The sequence below is a fragment of the Elephas maximus genome, chromosome 3 (genome assembly GCF_024166365.1).
Source record: "Elephas maximus indicus isolate mEleMax1 chromosome 3, mEleMax1 primary haplotype, whole genome shotgun sequence".
Lineage (NCBI taxonomy): Eukaryota > Metazoa > Chordata > Mammalia > Proboscidea > Elephantidae > Elephas > Elephas maximus.
This window is the reverse complement of record NC_064821.1, coordinates 95004180-95024208: the sequence shown is the minus strand read 5'-3', so window position 1 is coordinate 95024208 and position 20029 is coordinate 95004180. Positions and strand designations below refer to the sequence as shown.

At 43.0% G+C, this 20029-nt stretch overlaps 1 protein-coding gene across 2 annotated transcripts in view; it reads left to right on the top strand.

Moving 5' to 3' along the window:
• The window catches only part of RAB3B (RAB3B, member RAS oncogene family), an 89716-nt gene extending 72779 nt beyond the window's left edge, over window positions 1-16937 (top strand). For both annotated transcript variants that reach the window (XM_049875193.1, XM_049875192.1), the window contains exon 5: window positions 11152-16937. In XM_049875193.1, coding sequence (XP_049731150.1) covers window positions 11152-11339 — 188 coding nt within the window. In that variant the 3' untranslated portion in view covers window positions 11340-16937. The remainder of the gene's footprint in view (window positions 1-11151) is intronic.
• The last annotated feature ends 3092 nt before the right edge of the window (window positions 16938-20029 follow it).

Here is a 20029-nt window from a genome sequence, read left to right as displayed (position 1 = left end):
TAATGAGTGATGTGCTGGGGTTGTGGGAGCACAGAGGAGCACGTAGTTCAGTGGAATCAGAAGTGATGATACCCAAGCTGAGGCTTGAAGACAAGTAGGAGCAACTGAGTGATGCAGAGAGCCAAGGACATTCCAGGCAGGGTGGCTAACACTGGCAAAGGCATGGAACAGCACTGTGTGTTCCAAACCAAAAAACCAAGCCTGTTGCTGTCAAGTCGATTGTGACTCATAGTGACTCTATAGGACAGAGTGTATTCAGGGAATCATAAATCGCTGGGTAGCGTTTCCCACTACAAGTCTCAAAGACAGAGATTCATACTACTAAAAGGGTGCAAGACAATTTTAGATACCATAGTAGCATCTTTAAAGATAATTATGTATTTATTTTGCTGTGTATTTAAAAATAGTATAACCAGCATGCCAAAACCCATTGCCATTGAGTTGATTCTGACTCATAGTGACCCTACGGGACAAGAAGAGAACTGCCCCATAAGGTTCCCAAGGCTGTAATCTCTGTGGAAGCAGACTGCCACATCTTTCTCCCACAGAGCGGCTGGTAGGTTTGAACTGGTGACCTTTTAGTTAGCAGCTGAGCGCTTAACCACTGCAGCACCAGGGCTCCTCCTTACCAGCATGTCAAGTCCTTATAATCAAACAAGACTAAGTTTTAAAAAGGTTGGTTAAACATTTATTAGATGCTTACCATGTGCCAGGCACTATTCTAAGTGTTTTAAAGTATTATTCGTTTAATGTAATCCACCTAGCAACCCTCTGAGATATGTACTTTTCTTATCTCCGGGTTTTGTTTTGTTTTTACAGATGAGAAAGCTGAAGCACAGAAAAGCTGAGTCACTTGTTCAAGGTTACCAGCGATTAATAGGTAGAGTCAGGATTTGAGCCCAGATAGTCTGGCTCCAGAATCTACGCTCCTAATCACTTAACTTTACCACACAACTATGGTAGTAATGATAAACAAAATAGCTGACATATATTGAGCCAGGCATTATGTGAAATGCTTTGCATTATTTCTCTCATTTAATTCTCACTACAACTCTTCGAGGTAAATACTACAGGGCGTGTCCTATACTCTGAACAATTAGGTTCAGAGAGGTTAAATAACCTGCTCAAGTTTGCACGGCTAGGAAGTGATGGAGACGATATTTCGACTCATGGTGACCCCACATGTTACAAAGAAGAACTGAACTCTACAGGGGTTTTTTGGCTATATTTTTATGGAAGCAGAATTACAAGGCCTTTCTGCCACAGTGCTACTGGATGAGTTCAAACTGCCGACCTTTTTGTTCATGTTGTTGTTGTTTTGTGCCATCAAGTCAATTCTGACTCACAGCAATCCTATATGACAGAGTAGAACTACCCCATGGCATTTCCTCGGCTGTAATCTTTATGGGAGCAGATCACCAGGTCTTTTCTCCCGAGGAACAGTTGGTGGGCTTGAACCACTGACCTTTCACTTTGTAGTCAAGCGCAAACCATTTGTGCCACTAGGGACCTACGGCATCAGTATAAAAACCAAAAACCAAACCCACTGCCGTTGAGTCGATTCCAACTCATAGCGACCCCATAGGACAGAGTAGAACTGCCCCATAGAGTTTTCAAGGAGCGCCTGGCGGATTCGAACTGCTGACCTCTTGGTTAGCAGCTATAGCACTTAACCACTACGCCACCAGGATCAGTGTAGATGCCACTAAATTTCTGTACGAGCACAGATGAAAGTGAGGTTAATTCTTAGGGTTTAGGGAAGCACTTGAAGAGGGCCTTAATGAATTGATCAGATTTGGGCAGGTCAAGGTAACCCATCTCTATCTTACAAAATTTCTTGATATATTTGCTCGCTTGTCCATTGAAAAATATTTATTGAACATATACTCTGAGCCAGGTTCTATCCTGGCACTTAGGATATAATGGTGAGCAAAACAGCTGTGATCCTTACTGTCATGGAACTAACGGGGAGAGAGACATTAAACAAATAATTATACAAATAAATATATAATCATAAATTGTATAAATGAGTGAGTTGTATGCTATATGAATTATATCTCAACAAAACTGTTAAAATTTTCTACCTGAGTTAGGACTCTTGCTATTGCAAGGGGTAAAAAAAAGAAATCAAATTAGCTTTAATAAGAAAAAGAATTTCTTAGCTCGTGTAACTGAGAAGTCCACTAAACCCAGGACTCAGTCTCACTCTCTATTTCTCAGCTTTGCTAATCACCTTAGCCTCCTTCTGTACCTAGATTTTGTAACATGAATGATGGCAGCTCCAGATTCATATCTTCTCAACTTATGCAGAAAGAGGCCTTCCTGTCTCCCAACAACTATATATCAATCTCGGAGAAGACTATGATTGGCCACCCATGAGTCACATGCCCAAACCAGTGGCTGGAGGAGACAAATATTATAACTGATAGTCCCACCACAACTATTTAAAATGCTTGTCCCCTAAAGGAAAGAATGATGGACAAATAAAAGTACATAAGTGCTATGAAGAAAGTGAAAGAGGGAGACCTAATTTTAGATTAGAAATCTTTTGAGAACGTAATACTTAATCTGAGAACTCAAGGATGAGAGAAAGTTAGCCAGGCAGAGAGGAGTCAGGGAAGGGGAGTGCTCCACATCAGGAGTAGTCCTTGTCTTAGTCATCTAGTGCTGCTATAACAGAAATACCACAAGTGGATGGCTTTAACAAACAGAAGTTTATTTTCTGACAGTTTAGGAGGCTAGAAGTCGAGATTCCAGGCACCAGCTCCAGAAGGCTTTCCATCTCTGTTGGCCCTGGAGGGACATCCTTGTCATCAATATTCCCCTGGTCTAGGAGGTTTTCAGTGCAGGGGCCATGGGTCCAAATAATGCACTCGCCTCCTGGTTCTTCATTCTTGGTGGCATGAGGTCCCGCTGTCTCTGTGCTTGCTTCTCTCTTTTATATCTCAAAAGAGACTGACTCAAGATACAACCTAATCCTGTAGATTGACTCCTGCCTCATTAACATAACTGCCTCTAATCCTGCCTCATTAACATCATAGTGGTAGGATTTACAGCAATAGGATAATCCCATCAGATCACAAAATAGTGGACAACCACACAATACTGGGAATCATGGCCTAGCCAAGTTGACACAAATTTTGGGGGGACACAATTCAATCTATAACAATCCTAATGTGGGTAGAGCTTGGCACGTTGGTGAGAAGAAAGAAAGCATGTTGCAAGGACTAAATCATTAAGGGGAGAGTAGTGTGAGATGAGGGTGGAGGGGCAGGCAGGGCCCAGATCATCTTGCAGACCAACTTAAGAATTTTGCAGGAATAGGTCAGATATGAGAATAGTGAAAGAGTATGCTCAGCCTTCCCTACCCCACCCCAGTGCTTATCCCCTTGCTATCTGAGGCATTAAGCATATTTGTCAGCAGTGTACAGGCCGGCAATAGCAGTGCCATGCCCAGCTTTATGGGATTGCTCCTGAGAACTCCCTTTTCATTCAGCTGAGGGAAGCTGACCCAGCCCAGCTATTGATAAGGCCAGAAACTAGCCTTTGATAAAGCTTTGAGTAGCAGCAGGGCACCAGGCTGTCTATAGACTCAAAGTTCCTGGGACCTGGATGAAACCATAGGAACAATGAGGAAGGTGTATCTTTGGGAGGGGAGAAGAGTTTCAGGAACTCCTATTCTGGGAAGCAAGATATTTTAGGGTTCTGCCTCCATCTGCCCCTCAGAAAGGGTCTTTTTGTCCCTTCCCTGGGTTTGACCGGGATGGGACTGGTTTAGAGATCAGAGCCAAGGGAGGCTAATAAAAGGGAAATGCACTTCTGCTCACAAGAGAATGAGAGACCCATTCAAAATGTAGTCTTGAAACACATATACACTTATCCCAGCACAGTTTTGGGGAAAAACACTGGACTAGGAGTTAGGAGATGGAGGGTTTTATTTATCCTGCTTCTGCCATTGGTTTAACGTGTGACCTTGAACATCTTATTTCCTGTCTCTGGGTCTCAGATTGTCCTTCTTCAAAACAGGGGGGTTGGATCAGCTGAGTGGGAAGGTCTATTCATCTGTACCCTACTTTGATTCTATGATTTCAATTCACACAATTCTCCACTCATCACTCAGACCCCACAGACCCTTGTACACTGCCTTGCTTACTGTAGGTGCTCAACAAATGTTTTTCTGGATTGGAATGAACTACAGACACCTTGCATCACTGAGCCTGATTGCAAGAAACGGGGAGCTAGTTGGTACTGATCAGAACTAACTTTGGTGCGATGACTTATCACTCACAACAATTCTCTTATGACCCTTGCCCTCACTCCTTGGAAGGTGGACATTATCATTAGCTCCATTTTACAGATGAAGAAGCAGAGTCCAGGCCACTTGTGTTTTCTTGAACACAATGAGCTCTGCCACACATCTGTGTCTTTATATTTTCACTTTAAGATTATATAACTTTTCTCCAAGCTATATAAGTAGTAGGTGGCAGGTCCAGTACTCAGACTCATCCTTCAGATGAAAAAATTCTAATGCTCTCATTGTTTCATCTGATGATGTTTTCCCAAAATTCTGCCATAGTTTCTCTAGAAATTTCAACCCTCAGCCATAATGTTAGATTTCTCTAGATTATGTTGTGGTAACACACAAGCCGTGTCAGGGGCTTACATAATAAAGGTTTAATTCTCGCTCACATTGCAAGTCAGCTGTGACTCTGTCTTCTTACCCTGTGATCAAGTCTGAGATGGCTAAACCACATGAAAACTTTTAAAGCTTCTATTGAGACTTGGCATGCATCACTCTTGCCCACATGCATTGGTCAAAGCAAGTCACATGATCAAAGCTGACATTGATATACTCCTCCCACAGGGAGGCATTGCAAGTCACGTGGCAGTAAGAATGTAAAATCCTCTTACAGGGAGGGCAGTGAATAATCTTTCACACTTACTGAACACAGGGTAGACACTGGGGACAGGTGAATGGGTTCCCTCCCTCAAGAAGCTCATTGATCAGGGAAACAAAATAGTAAAGAGATAGTTTCAACATTCTTTGGGTAGATAACTGTGCCAGTCCCTAGCCTGTTTGTCATCTTTCTCCACCCTTTCTGCTCTGTCTTTCTCCTGCAACCCCCTCTGGAGGATTGACCTTTGCAGACTGTGTTTCCCAGGCTCCCGTGACAGTGACTTCTGGCTGGGTTCAGCCAAGAGAAGGCACTGGCAAGTAACTGGAAGTGGGGCAAAGGGAGAAACCCCACCTCACCTTGGCTGCTTCTCTTTCATGACTCCTGCTCCCACGATGTCAACTTCCTTTTTCTCTAGTAATAGGTTTTCTGTTGTTCCTAATCTCTGGGTTTCCACACTATTCTGTTTGACCTCTCGGCTCTTCTGTCACCTGTGTAAACAGTTCTTTCTGATTTAAATACTAAGAATAGCTTCCACTTTCCTGGTTGTAATCTGACTGAAACAATGGTACAAGGTGTCATGGAAGTAAAAGAAGAGGGTACATTGTATGTTTTGAGTACTGGGGATGGAATGGGGAAGAGAAAGATCAGGGAAAGCTTTCTGGAGTCAGTTATTCCAGAGGTGAGTATTGAAGATGATTAGGAGTAGGAATTAGAGAGTAACAACATGAGCAAAGCCACAAAGTGAGAACACATCGATGATTCGGGAGCGTAGTATGAGCTAGGAAGATGAGGCTTGAGGAGTAGACAGGGGCCAGGCCATGCAGGATCTTGGGTGTAAATCCTAGGAAACTGGATATTGCAGTAATCAGACCTCTTTCAGTTTCAAGTGACACAAATTCAAGTCAAACAGCTCAAGTTATAAGGACAGGGGCATAACTGAAGTAAAGTGGAAAAGAGGCTCACTGGAGATGAGATGGTCAAGAAATTAAGAGGCTAGGGGATCAGATGGATTGTCTACATGAAACCCAAAATTCCTGAGAATGAGAGCAAGCCTGAGGTGAAGAGGAAAATAGCAAGTCCCTGGCCAAAATCTTCAGTGACCTGAGAAGTATGAGTTGAAGGTTGATAAATGACCAAGATGAGAAGCTATCAGAGGAGGATGGAGAAAGGGTTTGAACGCTGAGGCAGAGGTGAAATATTCTGGAGCAGTCATGATAAGGGAAGGTGAGTTTAGCTGCGTGCAAGTTTCTTAATAGAATTCTGAGGTCAAATTCAGAAGCAGTCACTGTGGATGTAGACTGTGGGTCTGTGACAGCTGCCTGTGGACAGGATAGGTAATAAACACGATCATTTTGGGGGGAGGCATCTCAGATTCAGTTAAGAATCGGGCCTCAGTAAAGTCAGCAGAAATCCCATTGTTCTGAGACCATTTAGAGGGAGGGAGGGACTGGGGCTAGACTGCTTAATTGGTTGTCATCTTCCTGACGTCACTAGATTCTCAACTCCTGAGATTTCTTATTAACGAACCTGAGGAAAAGGTTACTGTCTGGGCCTACTGATGAAGAGCCTTCCAGGAGTCTGACAATAATTGGGTGGGGTGCATTTGGGGTTGTTTTGCTAGCAGAAGAGACCCCTGAGCTGGTTAGACCTATGAGGAGGTGGTTATTTGACTCTGAGCTCTCATACTGCAGGCACATTTGAGATGACTGTGAAGATACCTCCTTGGCAGAACTTTGGAGCTTCTCACGTTTGGTCATCTACTGCATCGTTTCTCACCATTTTGAGCTTTTTACGCTAACAATTTTAAACTGCTATGGTCCCTCTAGCATATACCAAGGGGGCTGTGTTTTGCCCCCTTATCTTTGCTCATGCTATTTCCCCTGCCTGGTATGCTATACATGCTTGTGCTCACAAACACATTCACAATCACATCTTTGTCTAGCTGACATCTGCTTAGGTATCTGCCTCTCCAAGCAGTCTCCTTGGCCCTCAGGAGGCCAAGGTTGGTACCTCTTCTCTTCTATGGCAATCCCCTGGCTTCCCATTTTCCCAGCACTTATCACTATAATATTGTGACACTACAATGTCTGTTTATGTATCTGTCTCCCACATTAGACTAGGAACTCCTCAAGGGTAGGTGCTTCAAGGGTAGAATTCACCTCAATGCCTAGAACAAGGTCTGCTATGCTTGTTGAGCTGAGTTTTCACCACTCCACTGTCTACATTCCCTCAACCACACTCTCCATTCTCACTCCCACCTCCTTCCTAGTTCATCTCTATATTGAACCAGCACTCACCGAGCACTTACTCTTCTGACTGGTGCTGAGACTCAGGTGAATGACATAGTCCCTGCTCAGAGAGCTCACTGTCAAATGGACTTCTTCCATGCAGGGTAGCACGTGCTATCGCAGAGGAAAGCACAGAGGAGAATCAAGAAGCCATGTCTAAAGTGAGTCCTGAAGAATGAGAAGTTATTTGGGTGAAAAGGAGTTTTGCTCAGCCCTGGCCTTAAAGGCTCACATCCTCACTAACTTCAGGAAGCTTCCTCTGGTTTGCTCTACCTAGATTAAAATATTATATAGTTTGTTATGTCACTGTTCCAACTGACAGCAAGACAAGGAGGCATAAGGGATAGAGTCTGGCTTATGCCCCATCTCTGAGCCTCAGTTTCCTCATTTGTAAAATACAAGCGCTAACCCTTATCTTGCTCCACCTCTCTCACAAGGTTGTTTCAAAATTGTATTTGTGAACTGTTAACGACTGTGCAGATGTGAAGGATTGATACTCTTATGCTCCACAACTTGATTTGCGCTCCCTATGTCCTTGGCACCGAACACAAGACCTGGCACAAAATCAATGTTCAATAAACCAAAAATAATAATAATAATAATAAAGACCTGGTTTATTGATTGACCCTGAATGATGAAGAAAAATAGGGTATCCCCAAAATGGAAGGGCAAGGAAGCTGGGACCCAGGATGGACTAAGAACACAAGGGAAAGGGAACTACCATGTATTCCACATTCCAATCATGTCATACACTTTTGCACATTTAATCCTCATTACCACCGTATGAGGTAGGTCATGTTCACTCCATTCTAGAGATGAAGAAATTGAGGCTGAGAGAGATTAGACAACTTGCCCAAGGTCACACAGCTAGTAGTGGACAGAGACTATATTCAAATCCAGACTTTCTGACTCCTGGGCCTCTTCCCACCGCCCTACCTGTACAGGGTGACATGTCCTTCCCCCAGTGCCAATTCCTCAGAAGGGATTTGTGCTCCTGACCTTGATCTGTATCTTCATCTTCACCCAAGCAGATGGTTTAAACTTCTTTACACTTTTACCTGTTTGCCTTTTTCCTAACCAAGCAATAGCCCTCCCCATCCCCACCCCCCACTCCACACTTGAGATAAACCAGTCTTAGGCTGGACAGTCAACCTTTATGAAATTCATTAAGGAAAAGCTACATGCTAGGGTTGGGGGGAGGTCTCTGGGTTCCTATAGTCTGAGGATAATGAGCCAGCAGCCGCCTTTTCCTTCTTTAATTTTTTTTTTTTTTTTACATGTCTGCAATTTGCAGACACTTCTGTAGCTTGCATTTCTCAGGCCAGAAATGGGCCCCAGGAGAGGCTGTCAACTGGAGATGGGCTGGCAGGAGCTGGGAGTGCCTTCAAGCTGGGAGGGCTGGGGAAAAAGAAGCCTCGGTTTTTACACTGGGACTTCAGCCCTCTCTGTGGACAATAGCATAATAGGGAAGACAGGAGGGAGGAGGAAAGAGAGCCCCTCCTTTGTGGGAGAAGATGCTAAAAGAGGGAGAAAGAGATGAAGAGGAGGTGGGAGGAGCAAGATGAAAGAAGAGCAGAAAGAAACTCTCATTCTAACAGACAACTTGTCCAGCAATTTATCCATCTCACTCAATCCTTCCAACTGCTCTCAGGGGGAAGACACTGTTATTATTCCTGTTTGACAAATGAAGAGTCTGAGACTCAGAGAGGTTAAGTGATTCAGAAAGGCAAAGTGACTTGTTCAGACTCAGACACTGTGGTAGTCAGATAAAAGGAAAGAAGACCAAAGAGACTTGTAAAGGAAGAAAAAGATATGACCAGGAAAAAATGTGAAGTGAAAGGGAGAAAGAGGAAGAAATGGGAGGCAGGACTGTGTATGGACTTTGGAGCCAGCCAAACCTAAGTCTGAACCAATTCCCACTAATCAGCCATGTGACCTTGTGTGAGGTACTTAATCTCTCAGAGCATTCATTTCCTTGTTTATGAATTAAAGATAATAATATTTACGCACCAGGCTGTTGTGTGGGTTGAGTAAGATGACATTTGTAAAGCTCCTAGCACAATGTCTGGCATATACCAAGAAAACAAACAAACAAAAAACCCCGTTGCCATGGAGTTGATTCTGACTCATAGCAACCCTATAGGACAGAGTAGAACTGCCCCATAGGGTTCCCAAGGAGCATCTGGTAGATTCAAACTGCTGACCTTTTGGTTAGCAAATGAATGCTTAACCACTGCACCACCAGGGCCCCCTTGTTTGGCATATAGTAGGTGCTTAATAGGAAACCCTAGTGGCATAATGGTTAAGAGCTATGGCTGCTAACCAAAAGGTTGGCAGTTCAAATCCACTAGGCTCTCCTTGGAAGCTCTATGGGGCAGTTCTACTCTGTTCTTTAGGGTCGCTCTGAGTCAGAATCGACTTGACAGCAACAGGTTTTTTTTTTTTTTTTTTTTGGTTTAGGTCCTTAATAAATATTAGGGACCCCAAGGAGAAAGTATGAGGGGAACATAAGGGAAAAAGAAGGGGCCAAACAAACAAAAGAGAAGAGATAGGAGTTTTGAGGAGAAATAAAGGGGTTGAAGGAAGAGCAAGAGGAAGGTGAAGGAACTACTGAGGAGGGAGTAGGCTGGGCCGGGGGTGATGGAGAGGGCAGCTTGTACTTGTAAGGGCTGCCACCACCTGGGTAAGAATCCTCAGGTGTGAAACAACCTGCTCTGAATCTGGAGGGCCTTTGCTTGTGTCTCCAAGTTCTGTTCATTGTCATAGAAAGTGTCATTAGGGATCTCAAGGTACAACATAGGCAAGCAAATCTCACACCCTAGACCTTTTGTTGGGTTTGTGGGGGGAAGGAAAGATATAGGGCAATTTCAGTGGAATTCAGGGAGGAAGAACCCTTCTGAGTGAAGATAAGCCAGTGTGTCTATGGGTGGGAAGAGCAAATGAAGCTTCACTTATTCAGTATGGATCTTGGGGTGCCTCCCAGAGCCCAGACTAGAGCTGGCCAGGCTGGGATGAGTGAGTGGCAGGGGAAAGAGGAGAAAAAGCCCTAGTTGTCTAAAAGGCCAAAGCCTGGGCTTCTCATATCAGGGCCTCTACTTATCTTGGGCAAGCTGGCTTACTTGTCTAAGCCACAGTGTCTGCATTCGTGAAATGGAAAGGGTCCTGCTAAATACCCTTTCCCCCAGGGGTGACATGAGGATCAGATGAGATAACGGGTGTGATAAATGCTTTGGAAACTGTGCAGTGCTGTGCACACCTATTTACATATTCACTCTTTCAGGAAACACCTAATGACCCCTCTCTGTGCCATTGATAGGTCCTTGTACATACATCATCTTGCTTAACCCTTGAAATAACTGTATGAGGTAGGAAAGATTATCCCTATTTACAAACCAGGGAATTGACTCAGAGTAAGTAACCCTGTATCCTTGACTTGCCCAGAGTTACACAGCTCATCAGTGGTAGAGCCAGGATCTGTCTGACTCTAAAACCAGTGGGAGTAACCCCTGCCCAGTACCATCTCCTGGAAGTGCATTCTTCTATCCCTGGAATTAGGCCTCCTTGTACCACAACCATAACCAAACCAGTTGCTGTGGAGTCAGTTCCAATTCATGGTGACCCTTTGTATGTCAGAGTAGGACTGGACCTCATGGAGTTTTCAGTGGCTGATGTTTTGGAAGTAGATCACTAAGCCTTTCTTCTGAGGCACCTCTGGATGGACTCAAACCTCCAACCTTACAGTTAGGAGCTAATGGGCAATGGTTTACACCACCCAGTAACTCCTTCAAGAGCATAAAACAAAAAACCAGACCCTTTGCCTTCAAGCTGATTTCAACTCATAGCTAATCTATAGCACACACACAAAAAAAAGCACAGGCGGTATTAATTCAGAGTCCTGGGGACAGGAGAACAAGAGTTCCAGCTGAGAAGGGAAAGATCCTTACCTATATCTCTTCTCTCCCCAGGGTTTGACTTCTTTGAAGCCAGCGCCAAGGAGAACATCAGTGTAAGGCAGGCCTTTGAGCGCCTGGTAGATGCCATTTGTGACAAGATGTCTGATTCACTGGACACAGACCCCTCTGTGCTGGGTGCCTCCAAGAACACACGTCTCTCAGACACCCCGCCGCTGCTGCAGCAGAACTGCTCGTGCTAGGCAAGGCCCGCCCTCCTGACCCCCTCATCGTGGCCCCACACCCACTCTGCTTCTCCCTCCTTACACCCTGTCCACTCTGCCCCAAGCAAGCTGAGCTGCTGCTGTTCTCTGCCTGCAGTGGAGAGGGAAGCATGCCCCAGGGGTCCTCTGCTGATGGGCCCCACTTTACAGACATTCAGCACTAAATGAACAGCGCAGGTCACAACAAGGGTAGAGATTCACTTTACAAAAGAAGACTTCATTTTACGAAGGGAATTCGCCACAGGGGTTGTTGAAAGTCATTCTCTTTTCTGCTTATAAATTAAGATTTCCTTCATTTATCAAAATTCAACACACACACTTTTCAGGGACTGGCCAGCTTTGTAAAGTGAGGCCCACCCACACAGCTAATCATTAAAGAAAGCCTCCCCAAACACAAAGTGCTTGTTTCATGTCAGGCTCCCCGTGGGGCTGCCTCTCACCACAAGTCAAGCTTTGGCTCTCAATGCCTTATGCCTGTTACCAGGAATGCCCACAGGGCTTGGGTAGTTGCTGTGGTGACAGGCCAGAGCTAATCTCCAGAGAGCCCAAACTATCTAATGATGCTGAAGGAGCAAAGGCTGAGTCAGATACACACTTAAAAAGATTATCCCCTGCAAAATGTCAAAGGTTCCTGCTATATGAAAGAACAAATGAGTGAGTTCAAAAAAGACAAGGAGAAAAAAAGAGACATAGGCAAAATAAAGAAACAGGTCATGAATTTCTGATTTTGTTCCTTTCCAGCTGGCCCTTAAGCTATGGGAGCTCCATGAAATTGCTCATTGTTTTTTGCTCCCAAAACCTGAAAATTTTAGAGTTGGTGGGATCTCCAAATTTACCTTGTCTTACTAGTCAGTTCCAACCTTCATGTCTGATGAGTGGCTGTCAGGCCTTTCAACTAAATATCTTCCAAAGCATACCTTTCAGGAAAGGAGGAAAGCTTATGGCCCGCACAATTTTGGGCAGCTCTCATAATCAGAGCGTTTTCCTTGTTTTAAGGTGAAATCTGCCTTCTGGAAACACTTTTCCCTTTTCCCACCCATTTTTACCAGTTCTCTGTCTGAGATGCCACAGTCTCTTCTCCCTCTGCCCAGTGACATGCTTACATGATTTGAGAACAGGAGCCTGCCTGTTTAAATAGCCCTAATTCCACCTGCCATTCTCCATAGGGTCTTCTTTCTATCTTGTCCCTTTCCTCCACCTCGTTATTTAGTCACTCCAAACTGAGAGAGATGATTCAAAGTAGGATAAATCTAAGGGGGCCTGGCGCTGAAAAAAATGGGGAACTCAGAGGTCCTAGGAAACCCTGGTGGCGTAGTGTTTAAGAGCTACAGCTGCTAACCAAAAGGTCAGCAGTTAGAATCCACCAGTTCTACTCTGTCCTATAGGGTCACTATGAGTCAGAATCGACTCAATGGCAATGGGTTTTTTTGTTCGTTTGTTTCAGAGGTCCTAATCCCAATTCCCTTTCTCTGGGAGTGAAACCTAAGTTTCTACAAAAGAGCTAGATGTAAAATCCTTCTGGTTAACCACCCCGCCACAAAAAAATCATTGCCTTCAAGTTGCTTTTGACTCGTAGTGAACCTATAGGACAGAATAGAACTGCCCCATAGGATTTCTAAGGAATGGCTGATGGATTCGAATTGCCGACTTTTGGTTAGCAGCCTAATGCTTAACTTTTTTTTCCCCTTAATTAAACACCTGAGAGAAAAAAGAAAAACAATTACACACACATACACAAAAAAACTCTGAGACCAGAAACAAACCGAATGGATTAACTCATGATTCCAGCTTGCTTGGACACAGACACATGTATGGCCTTTAGCTGAAATAATGGTGTGGAACTGGATATGGTTCCCTGAGAATCTTGCATCCCAGCCCGGATCCCTGGGGTCCTCCTGCATGAATATGCCACCTCAAAAGTCAGTGGGGGAGATCTTCTCCTAAGTTTTCATTTCAAATGCAGCTCATTGTCCTAGGAAACTGCATTCTAGCAATAGGTCCAACAACAAAATAAAAGGCCCAGCCAGAGTCAGCCCCATTGAGACATTACTCTCTTTGGTGTGGTGTAGAGGACAGAGCTTTAGATTAAGAATCAAGAGACCTGGACTCTGCCATTAAATCAAGTGTGATTCTAGAATACTCCACTCTGAATCTCAATAAAAATGAAGAGCTCAGCTTCTAACCTAAAAGGTCTGCAGTTCAAATCCACCAGCTGCTCCTTGGAAACCCTATGGGGCAGTTCTCTGTACTATACAGTCACTATGAGTCAGAAGCAACTCAATGGCACCTAACAACAACATAAAATGAAGGGGTTTGTTTGAATGATCGTTAATGTCCCTTCCAGCACTAGTAACTCTTTGGTTGTTTTTACCTTCATCATTTCATCTGACCTGCATAACAACCTGAGAGATAGGGTTCATCACCCCAGTGTGATTTTGGCTAACATTGATGTCATATTTACTATGTGCTCATTGTCCCAACCACTCAACATGTATTAACTCATTTATCTTCCGACCATCTTTTTCAGGGAAGCACTATAATCAACCTCATTTAAAGATTAAAAAAAAAAAAAGATAAGGGAGCAAAAATATAAAGAGGTTCTTTACCTTGCCTAAGGTCACATGATGAGTAAATGGTAGAGCAGGGGTTCAAACCAGACATTATGCTCCCAAGTCTGTGCTCTTAACCATGTTCTATACCATATTTCTTATAGATAAACTGAGATTCAGAGAAGTTAAGAGACTTGGCCAAGATCACACAGCTAGTGAATAATAGAGACATATTAGAATTCAATCCCAGGGCCACCAGATTCCAAATCCATTAGAGAAAAGACTTATGCCTCTAACTGGTTAACAAATTGTTCAATCACTTAAATTAGTCTAAAGTGAAGGATATCTAACATTGCAGGAAAGGAGAGTCAGTATCTAAAGCAACGAGGTCCCATGCGCCTGAGCAAAAAATGCCCAGTGCTTCTCATGGCCAAGTCCTGGCATTTCTGTATCTGCTTCTGTTAGGCAATACTTATCTGACTCCCAAGCAGTGCTTTGAGTCTTCTCTATGCTCCAGCAGTGGGGCACTGGGGAGGAGTGACTTAAGTTCTCTGACCATGGAAGAAGAATGAGGTCCCATCACAGGGCAGGGGTTCCGAATGTGCTGTTTTACATGTAAAGTCCCATATAGTGTCAGGGATAACTATTCTTTTCCTGGGCAGTATATCATACAACCTAACACCCATCTATCCTAGTACTGGGATTTCAGACTGAGCTTTTCGCAAACTCTAGATGTTTTAGTACCTATATACAGCACTCTTTTCTCCCCTACTGAGTATCCAGGCAGAGGTTTCATTTTTTACTTAAAAACCATCAAATTCTTTAAAACTGAGAATCTAATTCAAGAGAGTAAGCATCTTCGCAACAGATGGAATCAGGAGTTAAATGCTATAGTGGCATTGGGCAACTGTTCCACTGGGCAACATGCAAACATCGGCTTGTTAGGTGGCAATTCTCCATCCCTCCTGTTCTGTGACCTGGTTTCTACTGGGTGGAAGGCAGCAACCTCTAGCTGATTGCAGCACAATGTGCATCAATCATGGTAATAGCACAATTAGCCATCAAGGTTCAAGCTGTATAATATGCGTTTGTGGCAACTCGTCTCCATTTTCATCTTGCTAAACAATACAAATAAAAGACAAAAAACTGTTGACCTTGAAAGAGGCAAAAGTAGGCCAAAAGTGCAATACAGTGTTGTAGCTCTTTATGGAATCTGTTTTAACTGCATGTGTATCTGTAAATACAAAGTGATTCGTGACTTAATTATTGTCTCCTGGGTCTGTAGCATTATTAACTTCTAGGAGCAGCATTGGAGTAGAGTATACTAAATGGTTGCAGATTCATTGAATATTTGATCTGAAAGGAAGCTTAGAGAAGATCTTGTCTGGACCCAGGGAAAGGGAGGAGACCTCAATAAAAGGGAAAGTTGAGACCCAGGGAAGAGGAGGAAATGTCCTAAGGTCACTCTGAAAACACATTAGTGATGGAGATGGAGCCAGAGGTAGGTAGGCCTGGGATCACCTCTAGGAAGAAATTCACCTATTCTGAGTGTCTATTGTGGGTCTGGCACTATTAAACATTGGATAAATGTAAATGAAAACAAATGGTCCCTGCTGCAAGGTACCTCTAATTTAATAGAGGTGCTGTGTCTGAAATATTATCCTCTCAGTTTGACAGGCAAGGAAACTGAGCCTCAGAAAAATTAACATGTCCACGTCACCCACTAGTATTATTTGAACCCAGCTCTGTCTATGATTCCTGCTCTTTCAGTCTTCCTTTTCTGATTGTCTCTCAGAAGAAGGGTAGATGGGGTGGTGATAGTCGCAGATTCCCCAGGATTCTCAGAGTTAATTAAATAACCTCAATTGGGACGTTGGTTTCTCAACTGCTTTGTGACTACAGCCTTGTAGCAACCACAGAGTGATATGAGCATGCCCCAGACCTGACTTCTCACTCACATCACCCACTCTTGCCCCAAAGCTCCTTGCTTGGACATCAAGTTTCCTGAAGTGCCTTGAGGAACATTTATTAGAGTTTGTTTGCCAACATCTTGAGGGAAGGAGAAGGAATTAGTAACCAGTGACCTGGAATCTCATAGATTTCACATGCCCCATCCCAAACCCATACGTGAAAACCTGCCACAGCTGGCGAATCAAGCAGCAGCCTGTGATTGGAAGTTCATGGGAGAGACTGGCTCAGGAGAGATGAATACGGTTAAGTGATGTTTTTTAAGGCCTGGATCCCTTATATAGGGTAGACAAAACACAAAATTATTAATTCATTTATTCATTCAACAAATACCGAGTAGTAGGTGCCAAAATACAAAATTGGTGACAAATTAGATATAGTTCTTGTGTTTGTGAAGCTTATAGTCTATAGTCTAGTAGCTAATAGTCTAGTCTAGATATTGGCAAATAATCACCCAAATGTAATTACAAAGTACTCTTTAGAATGTGACCTTTTGAAGCAGATCACCAGGCCTTTCTTCTGAGGCACTGAGGCACCTCTGGATGGGTTTGAACTGCCAACCTTTCAGTTAGTAATACAGCACTTAAGTGTATGTGCCACCTGTAATCAATATGTACTGTTGACTGAAAAATTTGATTAACGAAAGGCTGGGTGGATGGATAGATGGATGACTGAAGACATAGCTGGCTGTAGTTCTTTCTGGCTTTGCCACTGGCCAGGAAACTCCTTTTTTAAAATGTTGTCATTTTCCTCATTTGTGTTAGTCACTTGACATAAAAAAATTGAGATTCTACATTTTCAAGTTATCTTTTTAGAGTCTCTTAGTCTTAATGAAAATACATTTTTACAAAAAAAAATGTTTTGCTTTAGTTTGAGTCTAACTAGATCAGTGAGGTCATCAAAAATTAATTATTACCAAGGTTAGTGGTCAATTCAACCTCCTACAGCAAACATAAAATTCTAACTGAACAAAAGTAGTTGTCTACAGCAAATATTCTAGCAAATGTCACTGTCAATAATAAACACATTCTAAACTTAAGGTTACAAATCAATGATCTTTGGAAATATTAAAATAAATCTTTAAAAATATTATAAATTCTTTGCTCTTTTATCTTACTTTCAATTTGTTGATCATGAAATTCAGAATAAACATATTTATCTTTCAAAAAAAAGTACTCTGAAGGAAAGGTATATAGTACTATGAGAACATATAACAGGCAGACCATATTCATTTTTGTGAAGCTATTTCAGGAGCCCTAGGAAGACCCCACTGTCCCCCAAATACCTCCACTGCCCACTGGCTATTGTTTTACATTCCTCAATTAAGCTTTCCTCTTTTAGGTCAAACCACTGATGACCGATCAAATACAAAATTCCCAGGAAGAGCAGGGATAAGAAAAAGAACACCTGTACCTGTGAAACACCTTTAGTTTTGTCCCCTGAGGGACATAACAAGCCACTCTGAAACTTGGTAACTTAAAACAACAAACCTTATTTCTCATGATTCTGTGGGTTGGCTGACTGGTTCTTCTGGCTGAGGAGGGATGGTCTAGAATGGATTCATTCACATGTCTGGGGTCCCCATGGAGAAGATCGGGACAGTTGAGGCCTCTCTCCACATGGTCTTAGCTTCCAGAAGACTGTTCAGACACATTCACACGGTGGCAGAAGCTTTCCCAGCAGCAAGAGAGGGCAAACTCCACTGTAGAAATTCTTTTTACGTTTCTACGCACATCACATTTGCTAATGTCCTATTGACTAACCAAGGGATACGGCCAAGCCCAACTTCAAAGGGTAGGAAATAGATGCCATCTTTTGATGGGAGGACTTGTAAAATACCATGGCCATTTTTTTCAATCTACTACAGGCAGCAAACCTAAGTCACCTAAGCTAAGTGGTAAATTTTTCTGGGGCTTAGGACCTGACTCTGAAGATAACCCCAAAAAGAAGGATCAAAATGGTTTAAGCAGGGAAGTCTTATAATTTATTTAGTTGTCCAAAGGATCTACTTTGGAGGAATTAAGACACATTTGAATGGACAGTTTTTGATGTTTGTTAAACAATCCATTTGGTTACTTCTTTGCTATCCCTGAGGGATGAGTTTGGCTTCTTGTTTAATGGGATTCAGCTTAGATAATGATTGTGATTTCCACCTGAAGTCCCTGACTTGAGGCCCAGCAAAAGGGTGGTTCAGTGGTTAAGAGTTTGGCTGCAAACCAAAAGTTTGACAGTTCGAATCCATCAGCAGCTCCTTGGAAACCCTATGGGTGAGTTCTACTCTGTCCTATTAGGGTTGCTATGAGTCAGAATCAACTTGATGGCAATGGGTTAATGGGATATGCCAAAAAGATAGCTCAATGAACAGGTAGGCCTTCTGATCCAGCCATATGCTTTTCTTTGGCAACTTCATTCAGTCCTAAGTCTTTAAATGCTGAATCTTTGGTAATGACATGTATGCCAAGTGCCTACTAGAAATGTCCATGTCTCAAACTTAACGTGTCCAAATTGGAACTCTGGATTCTTCCGCAAACTCGCAGAAACCTAGGTGTCATGCTTAATTCCTTGATTTTTCTCTCTTCTTACTCCCTACATCCAAATGAACATCAAGGCCTATGGTTCTACTTATAAAATATATCTCAAATCTGCCCACTTTTCATCATTTCCGCTCCCATGCCCCTAATCTAAGCCACCCTTGTTTCTTACCTAGAGAGATCCACAGAGCTTCTAACCAGTTTTTGTACTCATATACTTGTTCTGCTTTATACAACTGCAATAATCTTTTAAAAATATAAATGAATGAATAAGCAGCTCAGCAACACTGCGATTTAGTTTAATACCACACAAGAAAATAATCCAGGGGCTTCCATTATCGTTAATAATATTTTTTACTGATTCTGTTTCTAGCCCTGAATCTGCCCCTAACATACAATAGAACCTCTGGTAAATCATATCCTTCAACAGTCAGCTATCGTTTTGGTTTATCTAGCACTTCTTCCCCCACCCCCATTTCTTCTGGAAATAGCAACCTGTTCATTTATAGTGCTACTATTTCCTTACCCAAACCAAGTGATTCTAGTGAAGACTGCCAGAAAAGGGAGCATGGGATCAAGGTGGGCCAACCAGAGTCCTTCCCTAAGATTTTTTTTTTTTTAAACTGAAGCTATCCTCTTTCCTTTTGAGTGGCACATATATGAGAATATGCACTCTAAAACTGTGGTGGCTTATCTCCAACTCATGTGTAGAATTCTGGTCTGCAGCAAGAGAGAAACACAGGCGTAACATGAGGGAGAGTTGTGTGACTCTCCAGGCCTGGATCCTGGCTTCTTGAGGCTTGACCAGTCACATTTGCCTTTGATTCTGTTACACACTTCAGTATATCTTTCTAATAAACCTGACAGTTTAACTCATTGGAGTTAGGTTCTTATCACTTGCAACCAAAAATATATTGTCCCCTCTTTGGTTCTCAGTTTTCTCCTTTATACATCCTTCCAGATCCAATTTGCAGTAATTCTGGTTTTTAAAAACTGGGTTTTCACACTAGCAAGTGGCCATCTAAGATGCATCAATTGGTCTCAAACCACCTGGAGCAAAAGAGAATGAAGAACATCAAAGATACAAGGTAATTATGAACTCAAGAGACAGAAAGGGCCACATATATCAGAGACTACATCAGCCTGAGACCAGAATTGGATAGTGCCCGGGTACAACTGATGACTGCTCTAACAGGGACCATAACAGAGAATTCCTGAGAGAGCAGGAGAGCAGCAGGATGCAGACCCTTAATTCTCATAAAAAGACCAGACTTAATGGTCTGACTGAGATGAGAAGGACCCCAGAGGTCATGGTCTCCACACCTTCTGTTAGCCCAAGACTGGAACCATTCCCAAAGTCAACTCTTTAGACAGGGATTGGACTGGACTATAAGATAGAAAATGATACTGGGCAGGAGTGAGCTTCTTGGCCCAAGTAGACACGTGAGACTATGTGGGCAGCTCCTGTCTGGAGGGGAGATGAGAAGGCAGAAGGGGATAGAAGCTGGCTGAATGGACACAGAAATGCAGGCTGGAGAGAAGGAGTGTGCTGTCTTACTAAGGGGAGAGCAACTAGGAGTATATACAGCAAGGTGTATATAAATTTTTGTATGAGAGACTG